The following is a 19,862-nucleotide window of genomic DNA, read 5'->3' as shown; positions in this document are numbered from 1 at the left end:
GTTCCCTGTGCTATACAGTAGGACCTTGTTGTTTATCTATTCTATATGTAATAGTTTGCATCTGCTAACCCAGCCTTCCACTCTGTCCCTCTCCCAACCTCCTCCTCCTTGGCAACCACCAGTCTGTTCTCTATGTCCACGATTCTATTTCTGTTTCATAAATAAGTTCATTTGTGTCATTTTTTTTTTTTTTTTTTTTGCGGTAGGCGGGCCTCTCACTGTTGTGGCCTCTCCCCTTGCGGAGCACAGGCTCCGGAGCACAGGCTCAGTGGCCATGGCTCACGGGCCTAGCCGCTCTGCGGCATGTGGGATCTTCCCAGACCGGGGCACGAACCCGTGTCCCCTGCATCGGCAGGCGGACTCTCAACCACTGCGCCACCAGGGAAGCCCTGTGTCATATTTTAGATGTCACGTATGTGATATCATATGGTATTTATCTTTCTCTGTCTGACTTCACTTAGCATGATAATCTCTAGTTGTATCCATGTTGCTGCAAATCTGGAAATTTTCCAGTCTCTGGGGAATTCAGGGATGAACAGTGACACTGGAATGTGAGTTCCTTGAGGCAGAGACTGGTTTCCTGGTTCCCTGCAGTCAACTCACTAATCTGACCTCATGCCCTTGGCTTTGTTTCAGGGTTTCCTGGAGGATACCTGCCTCTTTTATGGACATTACACCATTGACGGGGTGAAATTTCAGAACTTCATCTATGATCTGCCTCTGGCTTATGTGTTAAGCACAGTTGCCTACCTGACCCTGAGCCTTCTTTGGATAGTGAAAAGGTAAAGTTTATCTTGTCATTGCGTTCTCTTTGAATTATTCTTGATGGCTGGAGTCTTGTGGAGGTCCGTGGACTCCAAGAGCCATTGCCCAAAGGATGAGCAGAGTGCAGGGCTGAGCTTTGTGGAAAAAGGTTTGTGAGTGTGTTGGAGGCTGTGGACACCTGGAGGATGGAGGCAGCATCTGGGAGCTGGAGTAGCAGCCCAGAGTCTTCAGTTAATCATCGGTGAACACATTTGCCAGTACCATTCTGCCGACCTTATCTTTGCTTTTTTTTTTTAAAACCTATCAAGCCTAAGCCCTTTTCAAAAAAAAATTTATTATTTATTTATTTATATTTGGCTGCGTTGGGTCTTTGTTGCTGCGCACAGGCTTTCTCTAGTTGTGGCGAGTGGGGGCTACTCTTCGTTGCGGTGTGTGGGCTTCCCATTGCGGTGGCTTCTCCTGACCTGTAAAATGGAGGTTTGGTCTAAATCAGACCATTCAGTTGGGGTGGGACCTCAGAATCACCATGGAGCTTTATAAATAGCATATTTCTGGAAACCCCCCCCACCTCATGAGACCTACTGAATTAAAAATCTCAGGATATGAAATCACCCTGGAGTCTGCATTTTGGAAAAGCACCCCAGCTGGTTCTGGCATAAATTCTTTGCTGTGAACCTTTGGCAGAACAACTGATTGCTATAATTCCTTTCATTTCTATTGTCTTCACAACTCAGTAGCAAATCCTAAAAATACCCTGGTTTGTCTACAGAGTGTGTGGCATTTGATGTTTTTATGTCAAGTGCCAGAGTGTATTTTTTTCCAGAAAAGCATTTGAATGAGTAATGATTATGAACTTGTGCAACAGAGTGGCATCTGACCAAAACAGGTGCTCACTAAATCTTTGGTTATTTTACTATTTAAGTCATTTATTCATGCATTTATCCATCAGTTGGATAGTGGCCATATTTATATCCAGGCATTCCGGATATAAAGGTGGGAAGACAGCCAGGGTACCTGCCCTCAAGGAGTTTAAAATTTAGTCAGGGTAAGGGGCTACAAGTAAACACATAAATGAGATGATTGGAGATTAGGTTATTGCTGTGAAGGAAATTAAAGAGACTGACTTAAAGTAGGAGTCACAACTTTAGATGGGATGGTGGGGAATCTGTGGAGGGAATATTTGAGTGAAACCTGAGGGATAAGGTGGAGGCAGCCATGGGAAGAGGAGAGGGCAGAGGGAACTGCAAGTGCAAAGACCCTGAGTCTGGAGGAGAGGTTTGTGTGTTTATGGATAAGAAAAAAGCCTCTGTCATTACAGCAGAGTGGCCCTATGGGAGGAAAGATGGCACCATGCAGGGTCATGCAGGACCTCTAGGGTGTATTAAAAGAGTTTGGATTTTATTCCAGCTGTGAAAGAAGCCATTGAATGGATGAAAGGAAGTGATTTTCAACAATGAGATGCCTGGTTAGCTGCCACATATTTAGAACGATCCAAAACTTGACCAAGCATGTCAAAATGGGTGGAAGATGCAGCTATGTGTAACTTTTTAATTTTAGACAAAGCATATCCATGGGCCTGTATTTTGATGTTCTTATAAGAACGATAAACGTGTTTTGGGGTCAGGTCGGTGGAAGGGTTCAAAAGTAATCTGATCCGGAGCGAGGAGCACTTCCAGAGTTACTGCAACAAGATCTTTGCGGGCTGGGACTTCTGCATCACCAGCCGCAGCATGGCGGACCTGAAGCACAGCAGCCTGCGCTACGAGCTCCGAGTGAGTGCCACTCAGTTTTCTCTTGGCGGGAGGTGGGGTTACAGCTTGCAAAGGAGCTGGTGGGGGCCAGGCTGTCCCCAGTGCTTAGCTGTGTAGCCCTATGTAGTTTTCAAGAGCCTTTTGCAGAGAACCACTTCCTGGGGTTGATCACCTTAGCCCCAAGCATGAAGCTGGTGAACTGGGGCTGGGAAAAGAGGTGGTATCTTCCCTTCTCCCCCATCACCTTGTACTATTTTTTGTTTTTGTTTTAATTTAGAAAACTTATTTTAATCCTAGTTGAAGAAAACTGTTATTCCTTTTTTTTTTTAATTTTACTGGAGTATAGTTGATTTACCATATTGTGTTAGTTTCAGGTGTGTGGCAAAGTGATTCAGTTATACATATACATATATTCATTCTTTTTTAGATCCTTTTCTCATACAGGTTATCACAGAATGTTGAGTAGAGTTCCCTGTCCTATACAGTAGGTCCTTGTTGGTTTGTACTGTTATTTTTCTGCTTGATGAGAACCTGTCATAAGCATCTCTTAAACCAGGAGAAATAGGACTAAGAATGCTATGATAATAAGGTGGAGTAGAGAGAATATGAAAAAGCGGAATTTCCAAATTAATCAGGAGAAAAGGAGTAACAAATAGCATCTTGATCAAACCTACCCAAAAAAGGAGTAGGAGACAATGATATCAAAAGCTTCATGAAGTGAGATGGAAGGAATCAAATGAAGTGTATTATTTGTTTAAAGAAATAACATATAGGTAATAGTAACATATAGGTAATGTCCTGAATAGGTTATAGTTCTGTTTTCACATTTATTGTGGAGTCTAATTTCAATCTTAAATAGAAGGTCTGCCTTCATTTAGGCCTTTAGGAGACATGGAAACTGGTTGGGCTTGGTCCAGGAGGGTATCCTGGGCGAGATGAATATTCAGGAAACTTTAAAGATCGAGAGGGAGAGTATGATGGTGAGTCACAGTTTCCACCCCTAAATATCCCTTCATCCCAGTGCTCACAAATGAGCTTTCTTTTGTTCTCAGGCAGATCTGGAGGAAGAAAGAATACGGCAGAAAATAGCAGAAAGGACCTCAGAAGAAACAATACGGATTTACTCTTTGAGACTGTTTTTGAACTGTATCGTGCTGGCCGTTTTAGCGGCATGCTTTTATGCAATCTATAGAGCGACTATATTCTCTCAAGAACACATGAAAAAAGTAAGTGCTCCATGAAAGTCAATTTAACTTTTAGTCCCGTTGGACGTTATGTATGCTAAGTGTATTGCAAACCTCTCAGGTAGATACTATCATCATTCTGTTTTACATATGGGGATATAAGTTTGGCTGATATGATAGAGAACCTAAAATCAGAGTGACTAGTTTCCACTTCCAATAGAAAAAAAAAAAAAGCATCCAAAATAGGGTGTTTGGGCTACCTCCTGCTCCTGGAGTTTACAATGTTCAAATCCAGGCTGGACTGCCTGGATTTAACCCCCAACTGCACAGCTTACTATCTGGGGCCTCAGTTTACCCAAAATAACAATGGTTTTAAAAATCCAAGTTGGGGACTTCCCTGGCAGTCCAGTGGTTGAGATTCCATGCTTCCACTGCAGAGGGCACGGATTCAATCCCTGGTTGGGGAATTAAGATCCCGCCTCCTGCAGCACAGCTGAAACAAATTTAAAAAAAAATAAAATAAAAATCCAGGTTGGTCTAGTGGCTCTGCTTCATGAAATCAATCATCAGAGCCCCAAGTTCTTTCCATCTTGTAGCTCTGCCATCCTTAGAATGTGGTCTTCTTCTGTATGGCACCGGGTAGCTCACACATTCACATTCTAGCCAATGGGAAGGAAGTGAAGGAGATGAGGAGAGCACACCCCTTCCCTTCAAGGGCAGGACCTGGAGGTTGCACTTAACACTTCCTCTTATATCCCTCTGGCCAGAATTTAGTCAGAGAGCCATTTACCTAGGAAGACAGTCAAATTACCTAGGAAATTTAGTTTTATCTCAGATAGCCATATATGTGACTAAATAATCTGTTATTATGAAAGAAGGAGAGAATGGCTGTTCCAAGTCAATTAGTTCAGCCTTGAAAACGCTTTAAATTGCCCATTGATACAGAATACATGGATTTTTTATATTTCACCTTAATAAATCCAGTAGAGCTCAGTTTTCTTCTAGTATGGTACTAGATAATGGTTCCTCTGTTTGAACACCCAAGGAAGGAGATGGCTTAGTTTTAGGTGCCATGTTGAATGAAACAAATGTGTTGTTTTCTTTGCTAAACATGTTTGGGTTTTTTTTTCTCCCTTACAGTTCTAATGAAATATAATTGACATACAATACTGTATAAGTTTAAGGTGTTCAGCATATGACTTGACATACATATAGTTGAGTTCTTTTAAGGTCAGTTCATTTGTGATGCAAATTATTATACTCCTGACCAGTTTTGTTATCTTCATAGGAAATTGACAAGATGGTTTTCGGAGAGAACCTCTTGATATTGTACCTGCCTTCTATTGTGATCACGCTGGCCAATTTTATCACCCCAATAATCTTTGCCAAGATCATCCACTATGAGGATTATTCCCCAGGCTTTGAGATCCGGCTGACAATCCTTAGGTAATGCCCAGATGTGCCAAGCAAGTCACCACTTGTCCCCTCCCCTGCCCACAGCAGACATTGCTAATCCATTGTGGTATCTTTCCCTGCTGAGCCAAGAATCCTCTTCAGCCTTCAGACAGCCCCCATGAATGAATCAGAGTTTGCATATGCAGGGAAATCTCTTTGACTTGAGTGTCTATATTTTTTTCATGTATTAGCACATCGACAGCTGAAGGCATAGGATGGGGCCCTTGGAAGAAATGTTGCTCTTAAGATGTTAGAAAGACAAGTGTATACCAGCAGGAGAGTGAGGAAGTGAGAGAGAGAAGGGAAGGCACCTTATAAAGGGTATGTTATTTGGCAAGTTGCAACTGGGGCTCAGTCCTATGGGACAACTCTGGGAGTTTGCGTGGAAAATATCTTAGACTTTTCCTGTGCAGGAGTGTTTGTCCTTCAACAAGTATTTGGCCTCCCCTGCCTAAGGGTGGCTGGCTCCCAGGGGCATTAACTCCCTCACACTTCTACCCCACTAGGCCCATGCATGGCCTTGGGAGGAGAGTTACAGTAGGAACTTGCCGTAGGAACCTGAGACTTGCTGGAGTGAGTGCTGAGAAAAATGTGGCCTAGTCACCGACTGTGTGTGCTACCATTGACTCTTTTTTTTTGGTTGACAGTTTATTAAATACACTACATTTGTACCTTATTCTGTAGTTTTTTAAATCATTCACACATGGACTTTGTAAAAATGTACTTTATAGAAAACCATCTGCAAAACTAAAATAAAAATAAAAATGCACATTTTGCCCACATCTTAGATAAACTGCTGAAAATGTTAGGAATTATTTTATTGAAGGTGATCATGAAACATTAGGTGGCTTGAGTTTATTAAATCTGACACCAGACCATGACTTCAGTAGTGTTAATGTTGAAATGTGGATGCAAAAATGTCTGTTAACTAAACTGTTTAATCTAACAGTGTTTGAGAAACAGGACAAAATAAAGTATTATTTTTCCTTTACAGACACTTCTCTAAATCCATTTCCTATACACTTTTTTCTCTTCCATTCATAGAATTAGCTGTGCAGATTGGTGAGGCAAAAAAAATTCCTTAAAAAAAACCAAAACAAACTAGATCCTATTTACAAAACATGCAAAGGGAGAATTTTAAGTAGGTGTTATGGCAAAACTGGTTAAAACTGTATACAGTCAAGTGACAGAATATACCTTTACTTCTGCAAATATAAGTCTTTCCCTACCTCCTTTCTGGGAGAAATACATTTTCAGGGCATGGACTGTAAAACGGCATACAATGCAAAGACAGAAACAAAGAAGTTTGCAAATTCTTTATATTTCCAGCTGTTGAAACAGTATTTTTGAGAGTTGGGGTTACCTCTAGCGGTGAAACCAGAGCCAGCTATTAAGCAGCCAGAATGCTACAGTAATTGAATACACGACCATTTCTCTTTTAGCACGTTCTTTGTTCTCCTCTTCCAGAAGTTGTAGACGTCTATTTAGTTTGATTATCTTTCATCTTAATGAAGCCGCATCTACAAACGTCATGTCATCTGAGGTTCCTTCAATCGTTGTATCTGTATTTGAAACGCCGTACATGGAGTCAGTCCTGACCAGCTGTCCGTTTTGGCGAACAGCATTTTCACTCATAGAACACCCTCTTTTTAGCCTGCCAACTGCATGGATTTCTTCATTTTGAAGGGTTGGAGGAGGTCTTTCTAAATCCAGAAAATCTGGTGGTCTTTCACTTAGCGTAAACACACGAGGTGGTGTTTTTAGTGCCAGAGGTTTGAAGGGAGTTGACTGTATCAGGTCAAGATCTACTGATCTTGAAAATGGAATGTCTTCATTATTTCCTGCTACAACAATTCTCTCTGGAACCTGCATAATCACACTAACATTTGAAACTCCTTCTTGGAATCCTTGTTCCAGGTCAGCATTTGGTGGTGCTACCTTTAATTTTTCCGAGACCCTCATTCTCTGACTAATAATACCTTTGGTGTATTCCATATCATACTGAGCTCGACTGATTTCTGCCATCTCAGCAGCAGTGGGAGAAGGAAATGCTGCCCCACTCAACTAAATGTGTACCAACTACTGCTTGCTTTTTGGCATTATCTGCTTCTGTGCTTCATATTAAATCCTTTCACTTGCTTCAGTATGCACGTGCTGGATTTAGAGCCACGTTTGTCCCCCTGGGCCCGCTGGAGTGTCCCCGGCGAGGACTGCTGCCCACCGGCTCCCGGGGCGCTCGGGTGGGCGCCGTCAGAGGCCGTGGGCCGAGCTCATGGAGGCGCGTGGGCAAATCACCGGCCTGAGAGCCCCGCAGCGGGCTACCACTGACTCTTTATAATTTGTTGTAATGTCTCTTCTCATACTAAACAAATATTCAGTTTCCTAAAAAAATAAAATAAAAAATAAAGAAATGGCAGGTGTAAAGCTGGGCCCAGGGAGTTAACAACACATGAGTTAAGGAGGACCAGGTGGGGAGTGTGTGGCACTGGAATGTTTTGTCTGCTTCTCAAATGCCTCAGATGGCATTTGCATCTTTGTTTAAACAAATCTTTTTATTTTGGAAATTTTCAAACAGGACAGTATAATGAACCCTCATGTGTGCCCATCACTTCGTTTCAACTATTTACCAACGTTTTGCTGGTCTTGTTTCATGTGGTCCCCCCCACTCTGCTTGATTATTTTCAGCAAATCTCAGGCAACATGTCATTTCACCTGTAAACAGCTCAGTATATCTCTAAGTGACAAGAACTTTTCTTTTTAAACATAATCATCATCACACCTCACAGAATTAAGTCAGTCCCCTGATGGAGTTGCAGAGGGCTTTCTATGGTTGGTTCATTCAAACCAAGATCCAAAGAAAGGCCGCATGCTGTGTTGGGTTGTTATGTCTCTTAAGTCCCCTTTATTGTTTCAAGAATTCCCCCATTGTATTATGCTATTGATTTGTGGGAGAAGCTGAGGTGTTTGTCCTACAGAATGTTCTCTACTTTGGATTTAGTTCATTGTTTCGTCATGGTGTCTTTTGTTTTCCTGTATCCCTCCGCAAATGTAGATTCAGACTTTTTATTAGATTCCGTTTCAGTTTTTAGTTACGGAAACCTCTTCAGTGGTGCTAGGTACTCACGTCCGCCCCGAGGGAGGCACAGCATGTCAGGTGGATGATGTGGGTTTGCTCCCCTCCCCACACACTTTTTAATGTTTCTATATCATTTATTTTTTTTATTAAAAACCAAACAATAGATGAAGCATCTTTTTTTTAAAAAAAAAGAGCCCTCTGCCCTCCTCTCTTGAATCCATTTTTCTCCAGCAGCCCTCATCTTCACAGTTCCTGTTGTTCATGCCAACGTTCACACGTTTTGTTTTCTTTTAAAAATAGGATTGTATCTACGTGAAACTCTGCAGTGTATTTTTTTTACTTCTCAGTATATCAGCCATCTCTCAAAGCTGATACTTAGAAGATTCAATTAGTTCTTTCCAGGAATTGTTCTCAACGTGGCTACGTCATCATGGATTCAGGAGTTCCCAGCTTTGTGATCTGTTTTTTTCTCTGCCATTTAAAAAATATTGTGGTAAAATACATATAACATGAAATTTACCGTCTTAGTCACTTTTAAGTATACAATTCAGTGGCGTTAAGTACATGCTCAGTGTTCTGCTGCCATTGCCACTGTTTGGTTCCAGAACTTGCTCATCATCCCAAACAGAAACTCTGTGCCCATTTGTAGGTTTGCTGTTAAGAAAGGCAGCTTAAGTGGTTGAGAGTCTGCCTGGCAATGCAGCGGACACGGGTTCGTGCCCCGGTCCGGGAAAATCCCACATGCCGCTGAGCGGCTGGGCCCGTGAGCCATGGCCGCTGAGCCTGCGCGTCCGGAGCCTGTGCTCCGCAACGGGAGAGGCCACTACAGTGAGAGGCCTGCGTACCCCAAAAAAAAAAAAGAAAAGAAAGGCAGCTTCTCTGCACCCCAGCCCTGTTCCAAGGGGCCTGCCTGCCCTGAGCCCTCCTCTTCCCATCCTCTCTCCTACCCTCTTCCCTGCAGGTGTGTTTTTATGCGGCTGGCCACCATCTGTGTGCTGGTGTTCACTCTGGGCTCCAAGATTACATCCTGCGATAACTACTCGTGTGAGCTCTGTGGCTACAACCAGAAACTCTACCCGGTGAGGCTGCGGGAATGGGCATCCTGCTCGGTGGGTCATTTGGGAGTAGTAGCATTAGGGTCGAGAGAACAGCCCATGGAGCCAAGGGTTTGAATCCCAGTTGATCCTCATTCTTGCTGTGTAGCAGAGTCTGGCACACCAGGCACTTCTAATTCTAAGGGCTTGAAAACCAGAGTCTGTGCTGGAGCTCAGAGGAGCATCCGCTGATGCCTTCCAGAGGCAGCAGGATCGGGGGCTGGAAATGGCATTGGGAGAACCTGGCTTTTTCTGCTCCAAGTCAGGCTCATTTCTCTCTGGGTTTCAGTGCTGGGAGACCCAAGTTGGGCAGGAAATGTACAAGCTGATGATCTTTGACCTCATCATCATCTTGGCTGTGACACTTTTTGTGGATTTTCCTAGAAAGTAAGTGTGAGGGGTACCCCTCTTATCTCCCCCTGCCCCCTCACCCTTTCCCTCATCCCCACCACAGGTTCCCATCACAGCTGCTCTTCCCAAAGTGCTGGATGATTCCACATCCTGGGAACCACTGACAGCCATTGGTGACTTTGAAAAAGCTCCAGGCCATCACCTCCCCCTGGTCCATGATGTGCCCCATTGAAAGGCAGCACGAAGCAGAAATGGTGCTGCTTTCCGCGGGGCTGCCATGGGGTGACATCTTGCCAGCCCCTCCGGGCTGCAGTGGATGCCACATTTCCTAGTCTGGGTTCAAGACCCAGCACTGCCGCTTCCTAGTCATGTGACTGAGGGCAAGTTATTTAAGCTCTGTGCCTGTTTTCCTACCTGGGAAATGGGAATAGTAGCAGTGCCTACCTCATAGCACTGTTGTGAGGATTAAATGACAAAATGCAGATAAAAGTACTAAGAACACTCCATGCCACAGAACTCAACAAACCATTAACTGTCACCATCAGGATTGTCATTACTATGCTGTCATTAAAAAAAAAAAAAAATTATCCTCAGCATCTCCTTGAGCCTTAAGTGAAACCCTGTTCACTTAATCACTTTTTTACCCACATGTACAAATTCTCCTGGTATATACCAGAAGTCCAGTAAGCCCTTAAAAGTAAACATTAAAAAAGAAACCGCCCTTTTAAACAATTACACAAATATGATGTGAATATGTGCGTGTTAAAGTTTTTTAATATTTAAACTTAAATACAGAAATCCGGAGAATAGTGAGAGTTGTCTTTTGTTACCTTACCCGTCCTTCCCAATCTCACCCCACTCCACGGAGGTGACCATTGTTAACACTTTGGGGTAGATCCAGCAGTCCTTAAAAATAAAAACACACATTTGCATAAATACATGTGTAAGTAAACACACAGTCTTGCTGGAAGTGTTCTTTTTTACCCACAAATGGGATCATGGTACATCCACATGGGTCCGCAGCTTGCTTTTTCTCCCCCATACAAACAAACTACCATGAACAACTTTCCCTGTCAAGGCACGTGGATTTTCCTCTCTCGTTTTAAGGACTGTATGTTATTCCACTGTACCCATGGCTTCTGATTTGTCGATGCAGCCCCTACTGATGGGCATTTAGGTTGTTTCCAGTGTTTTTGCTAATATGTGGTAATGCTATAGTGAACAACTATGTGTGTTTATCTCAGGCCCCTGGTCCTAGGGTTTTTGTAGAAAGCTTCTAGGATTCCAGGGAGTAGCATGCAGGGTGGTAGGGTCCTCATAAGCCATTTTCTGTGTGGATGCACAACAGCTCAATACTTTTTGAATTGAGTGGCAAACTAGAGCACAGAGACTGCCCGTGTCATTTACTGTCAACTACAATGCAGTGAAGTAGGCTGTATTATAATCCCCTCACATTCCAGATGAGAAAAATGAGCCTTATCTAACGTTATTTGGCTGATAAACTGTAGATCTGAGACTTGTTAATGATTCCAGAGTTCACTGTATTCTGCATCTTCTAGACATATGACTAACCAGTTTCCATAAGAAGTATGTGTGGAAACAGCCCTAATTTTGTGGATGTGGTTCTGTGGCCTTGGCAGGCACTGTGGTCCAGGTGATAAATGGTCCTGTTTGTTTCCAGGATCCTGGTGACCTACTGTTCCTCTTGGAAGCTGTTTCAGTGCTGGGGACAGCAGGAGTTTGCTATCCCTGATAATGTCCTAGGGATCGTTTATGGGCAAACCATTTGCTGGATTGGAGCCTTCTTCTCACCCCTTCTTCCTGCAGTTGCAACCTTGAAGTTCATTATCATCTTTTACGTGAAAGAGGTAAGGAGAGGTGGGGTTGAGGGGTCAGTCACCGAGACCATCCTTGACCTTGCAAAACATTCGGCACACATGCTTGGAGCCCACCCGCATCCCATTAGATGTATCAAAATTGCATCCCTTATTTGATACATATTTTTATTCTGGAAAAAAAGACTTTGAATGGATTTTCACATTTTTATCATTTTGAGAGTTTTGTTAAGAATGATTTTGCTCCTGTGATTTAAATGTTTTTTGTATGTAACTAAGAGTTGCGTTGCAATTGATTGATCAGTTGACAGTGGTTCATTTTGGTGATGTTTAACAAAAGGTTTATTAACTAAAGTTTTGTAGTTTTCTGTTTGGATTTTGGAGCTGGTGCATTTATTTTCAGTTCTCAGTTATTTGTGTAGCTCCTCAAACAGCTCACAGGCCCTAGGCATTGTACCTGAACTAAGTGCTTAATGGGTGAAGTAGCTCTATAGAGGACTAACTTATCTGGGCTCATTAACCAAACTTTTTCTTTATTGTAGAGGCAATATATGCTCACTATTAAACATTTAAACAATACAGATATGTATTCCATCCCTTCTTCCAGAGGTAGCCTCTGTTAATAACCCCTGACATTATTGATCACCTATTATGCCAAGCCCTGAGGATTCATAAATGGAAGTAATAATAGTAGTAATAACAATGACAACGATACACCCTTTGAAGTAGGCACTGCTAGTAACCATATTTTATAAATTAGGAAGCTGAAGTTTAGAGAGGTTAAGTAACTGGTCCAAGCTCACACAGCTTATAAATGACTCCTGGGATTTGAACCCAGGCTTACCTCACTCCAGAGCCTAAGCTCTTAATCCAGTAGGCAGGGCCTTGAATTGGGTCATACTTTCTACCCGGGTGTTTTGGCCTTTGAAGAATGTTCTGATGCTTTCATTTGGCAACTTAAATTGGCTGAAGTCACCAAAGGAGAGATGGATGTGAGAAAGCTCAGAGGAACTTGTTCTTCTTCCAGAAAATATGTTAGGCAGTGGTTTCCTAGAGTGTAGCCCAGTAAAGACAGTGTAGGGGTAATGGAATGGGTCACAGGCACTGGACTGAGTTCTGACACCCCAGTCTGACTGGCCACCTGCCCCCAGACACCCTAACAGGACACCAAGTGTCCCTGGTGCTCAGTGCCCTCGGCTCACAAGATGTTCCAGCTGCTGCGGTCACAGGAGCTTGATGCCCTTTCCCGAGGCTGTAGCTTTCTAGAATATTAAGGAGGAATCGGATGCCTGTTAACTGTACCCCTCTCCCCGTCCCCACCTGATTTCTCCTTCAAATCTTTTTTCCCTCAATGGAAATATTTATTTTTAATATATAGGAAAAATACATATGCTTGTAAAATTCAAGCAAATATCTCCTGTTTTGGTGTGTATATATTTAGTACATATTTAAACCCCTGTAGAGAATCAATACTTTTCGAATTCTTTCAAATCATCACGTTGTATGCTCTTAAGTATCTTACCATTTTATTTGTCAATTATACCTCAATAAAGCTAAAAAAAAGAAAGAAATTTACAGTAAAATGTTTAAAAAAATACTAAAAAAAAAACTTAAACAAGATCATACAGTACAGAGTTTTGGAATCTACCCTTTTCATTTCACAGTGCCGTGTAGGATATAAAGCTTTTCTAAGGGCTTTGTGATTTTCCATTGTGTAGATGCACTTTAACCTTTAAGGAACTCCTTGGGTAGCTACTTAGGTTGCTTTCAGTTATTCCCTGTTATTAACAACTGTAGCAGTAAATATCCATATACTTATTTTTGACCCATTTTAAAAATTTTGGTCTATACTGCTGACTACTCTAGAAAGATTATACCGATTTACATTCTATAATACATGACTGTGCTCATTTATCCTCAAGGAAGCTGTGCTCTTAATTTTTCCTCTTTCTTCCTCTCCCCTTAGATAAGTCTTCTTTATACCTGCAAACCCTCTCCGAGGCAGTTCAGAGCATCTAATTCTAATTTCTTCTTCCTGTTGGTGTTGCTGATTGGGCTGTGCTTGGCAATAATACCTCTGACAATCAGCATGGCACGGTAAATATGACTTTGTCTTCTAGAACATTCCCTCCTTGACATGTCCGTCTTTTATGTTAAAGGCTTCATTGCATTCTTTATTGGCTTTCCTCACAGTGCTCCACCCGCAGAGGTCAGTAAGTCACTCCTGGCTCAGCCAGGCCCACCTTTGTTTCAGAATCTCCCTCTGGATGCTGGAATATCTTGGGTCACTTCTGAACTTGGGCTTGCAGGGTTCTCACTGTGTTTGAGAGTGTTGGTTGGCTCTATTCTACCCAGATCCCTTTTCCTAGTATCTCTCTTCAAGTCCCCTTTGGGACTGTTTCCTTGTTTCTGATTATGAAGTTAATACATGGTCACTGAGAAGACTTGGAGTATCTTCTATTGCCAAGCACTGTGCTAGCTGCTAGGGGTATAAAGACAATTCAGACATGGCACAAGGAATGTAGTGTCTGGTGTGGAATTTGGAACAAGCAGAAATGCTCAGTCCTGAGGATGGGAAGTTGAGGGTTCAGATACCAGTGATGCCACTCCCTAGTGTTCTAACCAGTTTATACCAGAGGCTGGAAAGAGAGTAAATGATTTAGGTTTTCTGGGCCATATGGTTTCTATAACAACTATTCAGCTCAACTGTTTACATATCATCTATGTTGCAGCCATAGATGATATATAAACTAATAGGCATGACTGTGTTCCAGTAAAACTTCATTTATAAAAATTAGGCTTGGGACTTCCCTGGTGGTGCAGTGGGTAAGACTCTGCACTCCCAATGCAGGGGGCCCAGGTGCAATCCCTGGTCAGGGAACTAGATCCCACATGCATGCCTCAGCTAAGGAGCCCACGTGTGGCAACAAAGACCGGGTGCAACTAAATAAATATTTTAAAAAAAAATAGGCTGTGGGCCAGATTTGGCCTGTGGGCTATAGTTTGCCAACCCTTGACTTACAGTCTCATGGAATTCCATTTCTTCATCTTTATTTTATTTTATCTTATTTTTTTCCATTTCTTAATCTTTAAATGAAAAGTCTAGAATTTTGAATTCCTCTCTCAGGTTTTATTATTTTTTAAACTAAATTGAGTCTATATATTTTTATTGTAATAGTGGTATGTTACATATATTGAAAAATTCAAGCAGTACAGAAAAGGGTATAAATTAAAGAGAAAATATTGCTCCCCATTCCCACCTCTTAGTCCTACTCTAAGAGGTGACCACTGTTAACATTTTATGAACCCTTCCAGAAAGTTATTATGAAAAATGTATTTTTAATGCATATGGAATAATACTATTTGGCAGCTTAATTTTTTTTTTCACTTTATATTGTGCCCTTTTCCAGGCCAGCGCATAGAGAGCTCTCATTCTTTTAAAGTAATTTTTAGCTTTGATTTTTTTAATAAGAAATACATTCACATGGAACAGAACTCAAAAAGTATAAATGAGTATATGGTGGAAGTTCATACTCCAATTCTATTTCCTAACTACTTAGTTTCTGTCTAAGACAGTCATATCTGTATGTGTTTGTCTCTCTCTCAGGGGTTCTTTATTCTGTTGTATGAATGGATCATAAATTGTTCATCCATTTCCTTAAACAACATTTAGATTGTTTCCAGGAATCTATTTTTATCCCTAAAATAGAGCTGCAGTGGAAAATTTCCTACACAGAACTTTATGATAAGAATGTAGGCAATTCTTGTAAGCCTTAATTTAATTTTTTCCATTGTAATTTTATTTTTCCCTAATTTTTATTTTGAAAAATTTTAAATCTATAGAAAAGTTGAAAAAAGCAACAATGAAAATTTATATACCCTTTACCTGGCTGTCCCAGCTGTTAACATTCTGCTACGTTTGTTTTCTCTCTGTGTATACATACGTTTTTTGTGTGTGTGATGATGAACCATTTGAAATTAAGCTGTAGGCATCATGACATTTCATTCCTAAATACTTGAACGTGTAGTTCCTAAAAATAAGGACATTCTCCCTTCCATATACCCACAATAACATTATCACACCTAAGAAAATTAATGCCAATATCATATTCCTGCCATTTTCAAATTTCCCCAGTTCCAAGATAGTCTTTTATAGCTTTATTTTTTATTTTATTTAATTAATTTATTTATTTATTTTTGGTACGCGGGCCTCTCACTGTTGAGTGGAGCACAGGCTCCGGACGCGCAGGCTCAGCGGCCATGGCTCACGGGCCCAGCCACTCCGCGGCATGTGGGATCGTCCCTGACCGGGGCACGAGCCCATGTCCCCTGCGTCGGCAGGCGGACTCTCAACCACTGCGCCACCAGGGAAGCCCTATAGCTTTATTTTTTAAATGAAGATCTTTCAAGTTTTACTCATTACTTTCGGTTGCGATGTCTCCTTAGTCTTTGATTCTTCAGACAGTTTCCTCACCACTAAATTAAGAGACCTAAGGGCAGACTCCCCACATTCTGGAGGTGTCTGATCGCTTTCTCACAGTGTCATTTAACTTGACCTTCTTCTTCTTTTTTTAATTTCTGGTGCTCAATTTATTGTTGTTCTAAAATATCACCAGAGTAGCTTATCTTCAAGTAACAGGTTCTTTTTTCTTTTTGAAGTATAGTTGATTTACAATGTTGTGTTAGTTTTGGGTGTACAGCAAAGTGATTCAGCCGTATATATATGGCTTTTTCTTTTTCACATTCATTTCTGTTTTAGGTTATTACAAAATATTGAGTATAGTTCCCTGTGCTATACAGTAGGTCCTTGTTGGTTATCTGTTTTACATATAGTAGTGTGTATCCCAAACTCCTAATTTATCCCTACCCCCCGGCCTTCCCCTTTGGTAACCATAAGTTAGTTTTCTATGTCTGTGGGTCTATTTCTGTTTTGTAAATAAGTTCATTTGTATCTTTTTTTTAGATTCCACATATAAGGAATATCATATGATATTTGTCTTTCTCTGTCTGGCTTACTTCACTTAGTATGATAATCTCTAGGTCCATCCATGGTGCTGCAAATGGCATTATTTCATTCTTTTTCGTGGCTGAGTAATATTCCATTGTGTGTGTGTGTGTGTGTGTGTGTGTGTGTGTGTGTGTGTGTACACACACACACATCTTCCTACCCATTCATCTGTTGATGTATACTTAGATTGTTTCCATGTCCTGGCTACTGTAAATAGTACTGCTATGAACATGGGTGTGCATGTATCTTTTTGAATTAGAGTTTTCTCCAGGTGTATGCCCAGAAGTGGGATTGCAGGATCATATGGTAACTCTTATTTTTAAACTTGACCTTCTGTCCTGAATTTCCTATAAACTGGAAGTCAGGTCTAGAGACTTGATGAGATTTCAGGATAAGCATTTTTGACCAGAATATTCCAGAAGGCCCATGAGGTCAGGCGGATCCTTGTGAGTCACTGTTAACAAAGCTTTGTGAGTACGCAGAGGAGGGATGCTCAGCCTGTGCTGCAGGCCTGGCCCTGAGCCCCGTGCTCTGTGTCCTGGTAGCATCCCTTCCTCCAAAGCCTGTGGGCCCTTCACCAACTTCAACACCACCTGGGAGGCGGTCCCCAAGATGGTGAGCACCTTCCCCAGCTCGCTGCAGTCTCTGGTCCATGGCATCACGTCGGAAGCCTTCGCAGTGCCTTTCTTCATGATCATCTGGTGAGTGAGAACCACCTGGATTCTGCGGGTATTTTCCACTGTGGCTGGTGGGCTCCTCTCCGCTGGAAAATGGAGCTCACCCGCGACTCTTTTTTTTGTTTGTTTGTTTGTTTTTTGTGGTACGCGGGCCTCTCACTGTTGTGGCCTCTCCCGTTGCGGAGCACAGGCTCCGGACGCACAGGCTCAGCGGCCATGGCCCACGGGCCCAGCCGCCCCGCGGCACACGGGACCCCCCTGGACCGGGGCACGAACCCGCGCTCCCCGCATCGGCAGGCGGACTCTCAACCACTGCGCCACCAGGGAAGCCCTCACCCGCAACTCTTGATATGTCACCAAACCTCTCTGAGCCGCACTTTCCCATCTCTAAGATGTCAAAATAATACCAGTAGTAATTCTTTCAGAGGGTCACTGAGCAGGTTCAGGGAGATCCCACTTGTAATGGGGATCTGTACTTAGCCAGAAGCCTGACTTATAAAATATAACCCAATAAATATTGCCTATTATTATATTACTGATTATTCACAAAATTAGTTGCTCTTTGGAAAAGGAACTGATAACTGGGCTGAGAGAAGAGCACCAGACTAGAAGCATGCACTTGAACCCTGGCTCTACCACTTACAAGCTGTGTGGCCTCAGGTCATCACATACCCTCTCTGAGCCTCGATTTTCTCACCTGGAAAATGGGAATAAGAATGGCACATACCTCATAGGGCTGTGAGAAGAAGGACACATGGTGAAGTGCTTAGCAGAGGACCTGGCCTTTAGTGAAGGCTCGGTAAATGACAAGTGTTGGGTGCAGGGGTGACGAGGGTTTTTGTGCAGTGATTCATTGTGAGTGTAATTCTAATCACAAATATCTGTTGAGGACTTACTTTGTACTAGGCATTGTTCTAACTATAGCCCATTCTCATTATTCATAAATTCTATATTTTTTTTCTGTATTGCAAATGTGCTTACTAGCTAAAATATTTTTGTAACCCAAAAATCAGTACTAATGGTGGTTTTTTTTGGTGATTATTTGTAGACATGCATAGAGTAGCAAAAAATTTGAGTTGCCTGATGCACAATGTCTCAGTGCATTTGGGCTGCTATAGTGAAATGTCATAGACTGGGTGGCTAAACAACAGAAATTTATTTTTTACGGCTCTGGAGGCTGGAAGTCCAAGATCAAAGTGCCAGCATGGTCGGGTGAAGATCCTCTTCGGGCTTACAGACTTCTTGTATTCTCATATGGCAGAAGGGACTAGGGTGCTCTCTGGAGTCCCTTTTTTAAGGCCACTAATCCCATTTGTGAGGGCTCCTCATGACCTAATCACCTCCCAAAGGCCCCACGTTCTAATACCATCACCTTGGGATTCGGATTTCGCAACATATGAATTTGATGGGGACACAAATATTCAAACCATAGCTCAGACTGTAACTTAAGTGTCCTTTTTGTGATCCATTTAGTGCAATGTTTCTTGCATTTTGTGCTTTTGGTTGGTGATTTCACTGTTCACGCGTAGAGCTGAAGTGCTGTCTAGGGTTCCTAAGTGCAAGAAGGCTGGGATGGGTTTTATGAAGAAAATATGTGTGTTAGATAAGCTTCATTCAGGCACATGTCATGGTGCTGTTGGCTGTGAGTTCAGTGATATTAAATAAGGTGTCTTGAAACAGAAACAGGGTTATGTATTAATAACCTTCTCTCTCAAGAAACATAAAACACAGTATTGATCAGTTGACAAAAATGTTGTGACCAGGGGCATAAAGGAACCTATTCCGTATTTCCCCTCGGGGCACTGGTTCAGTGTTCCTGGAGGCTATAGAACAGAAGAGAACTACCACAAATCACTGGAATTGATTGTAGCTTACATGTATTAACTCATGCAATCATCACAGTTATCCTACGATATAGATATTATTAGAGGAAAACCCCACCATAATGCAAGAAAGGGGTTAAAAAATTTATTTGTTAAAGACAGGATACCTTTGACATTAATAAAATGTTGTGGGGTTGCAGCCAGTTAGCCTGGAATTGCAAGGATCCAGAGTCCAGCGGTTCCATCCTAATCAATTCACCCCAGCTGTGGTTTGGCTGGCACCATCTGGTGGTGGTTACCTGATCTGGCTTCCACATCTTTGGGGGTCATTCTTGTCCTTGGCCATGAGGACTTCCAGAAGAGAAGACTGACATCACTGATTCCAGTGGCCCTCAGCCCTCTCTGGGGAGACTGGACAGGCAGCCACCTCCCCTGCACAGAAAACAGGAACCAATTGCCAGTTGCTTTTATTCAAAATTGTATTATCGTAGGCTTGTTATCACTGGATTTTCCTCTATTATCCCCATTTTATAGATGAGGAAACTGAGGCCAGGGAGGTTCCACAGTGATCATCCACAGCCAGTTCTTTCTGTGCTGAGCTGACCTTCTGGCCCGTCTCCTCCTCTCTCCCCTCTCATGTGTGTGCCAGGGGAGCATCAGCAGCTTTTAATATTAACTCTAGAAAGCAAGACAGGAATCAATCTCTGCTGCCACTGCCAAATAAAACCCCTCTGGCTGTTTTTTTTTTTTTTTTTCTTTTCTTTTTGTTGGAGTATGGTTGATTTACAATGTTGTGCTAGTTTCAGATGTATACTTCTGGTTGTTTCTGATGCCCTCTGCTTG

General features: G+C 42.2%; 1 protein-coding gene and 1 pseudogene across 2 annotated transcripts in view; one reads left to right on the top strand and one right to left on the bottom strand.

The window, feature by feature from the left end:
* The window catches only part of TMC7 (transmembrane channel like 7), a gene marked incomplete at both ends in the record, with an annotated part of 48,936 nt that overhangs the window by 27,945 nt on the left and 1,129 nt on the right, over positions 1–19,862 (top strand). The window contains 9 exons of the mRNA XM_079718630.1: positions 637–782; positions 2,390–2,537; positions 3,569–3,742; positions 4,989–5,146; positions 9,193–9,310; positions 9,615–9,712; positions 11,358–11,544; positions 13,478–13,608; positions 17,065–17,220. Of these exons, the coding sequence (XP_079574756.1) occupies positions 637–782; positions 2,390–2,537; positions 3,569–3,742; positions 4,989–5,146; positions 9,193–9,310; positions 9,615–9,712; positions 11,358–11,544; positions 13,478–13,608; positions 17,065–17,220 (1,316 nt within the window). The remainder of the gene's footprint in view (positions 1–636; positions 783–2,389; positions 2,538–3,568; positions 3,743–4,988; positions 5,147–9,192; positions 9,311–9,614; positions 9,713–11,357; positions 11,545–13,477; positions 13,609–17,064; positions 17,221–19,862) is intronic.
* On the bottom strand, positions 6,521–7,210 carry LOC307062713 (mitochondrial fission factor-like; annotated as a pseudogene). The gene has a single exon. The product of its transcript is annotated as a mitochondrial fission factor-like (transcript).

The sequence above is a fragment of the Hyperoodon ampullatus genome (genome assembly GCF_949752795.1).
Source record: "Hyperoodon ampullatus genome assembly, chromosome: 14".
In the NCBI taxonomy this organism is placed as follows: Eukaryota; Metazoa; Chordata; class Mammalia; order Artiodactyla; family Ziphiidae; genus Hyperoodon; species Hyperoodon ampullatus.
This window is presented reverse-complemented; position numbering and strand designations above follow the sequence as displayed.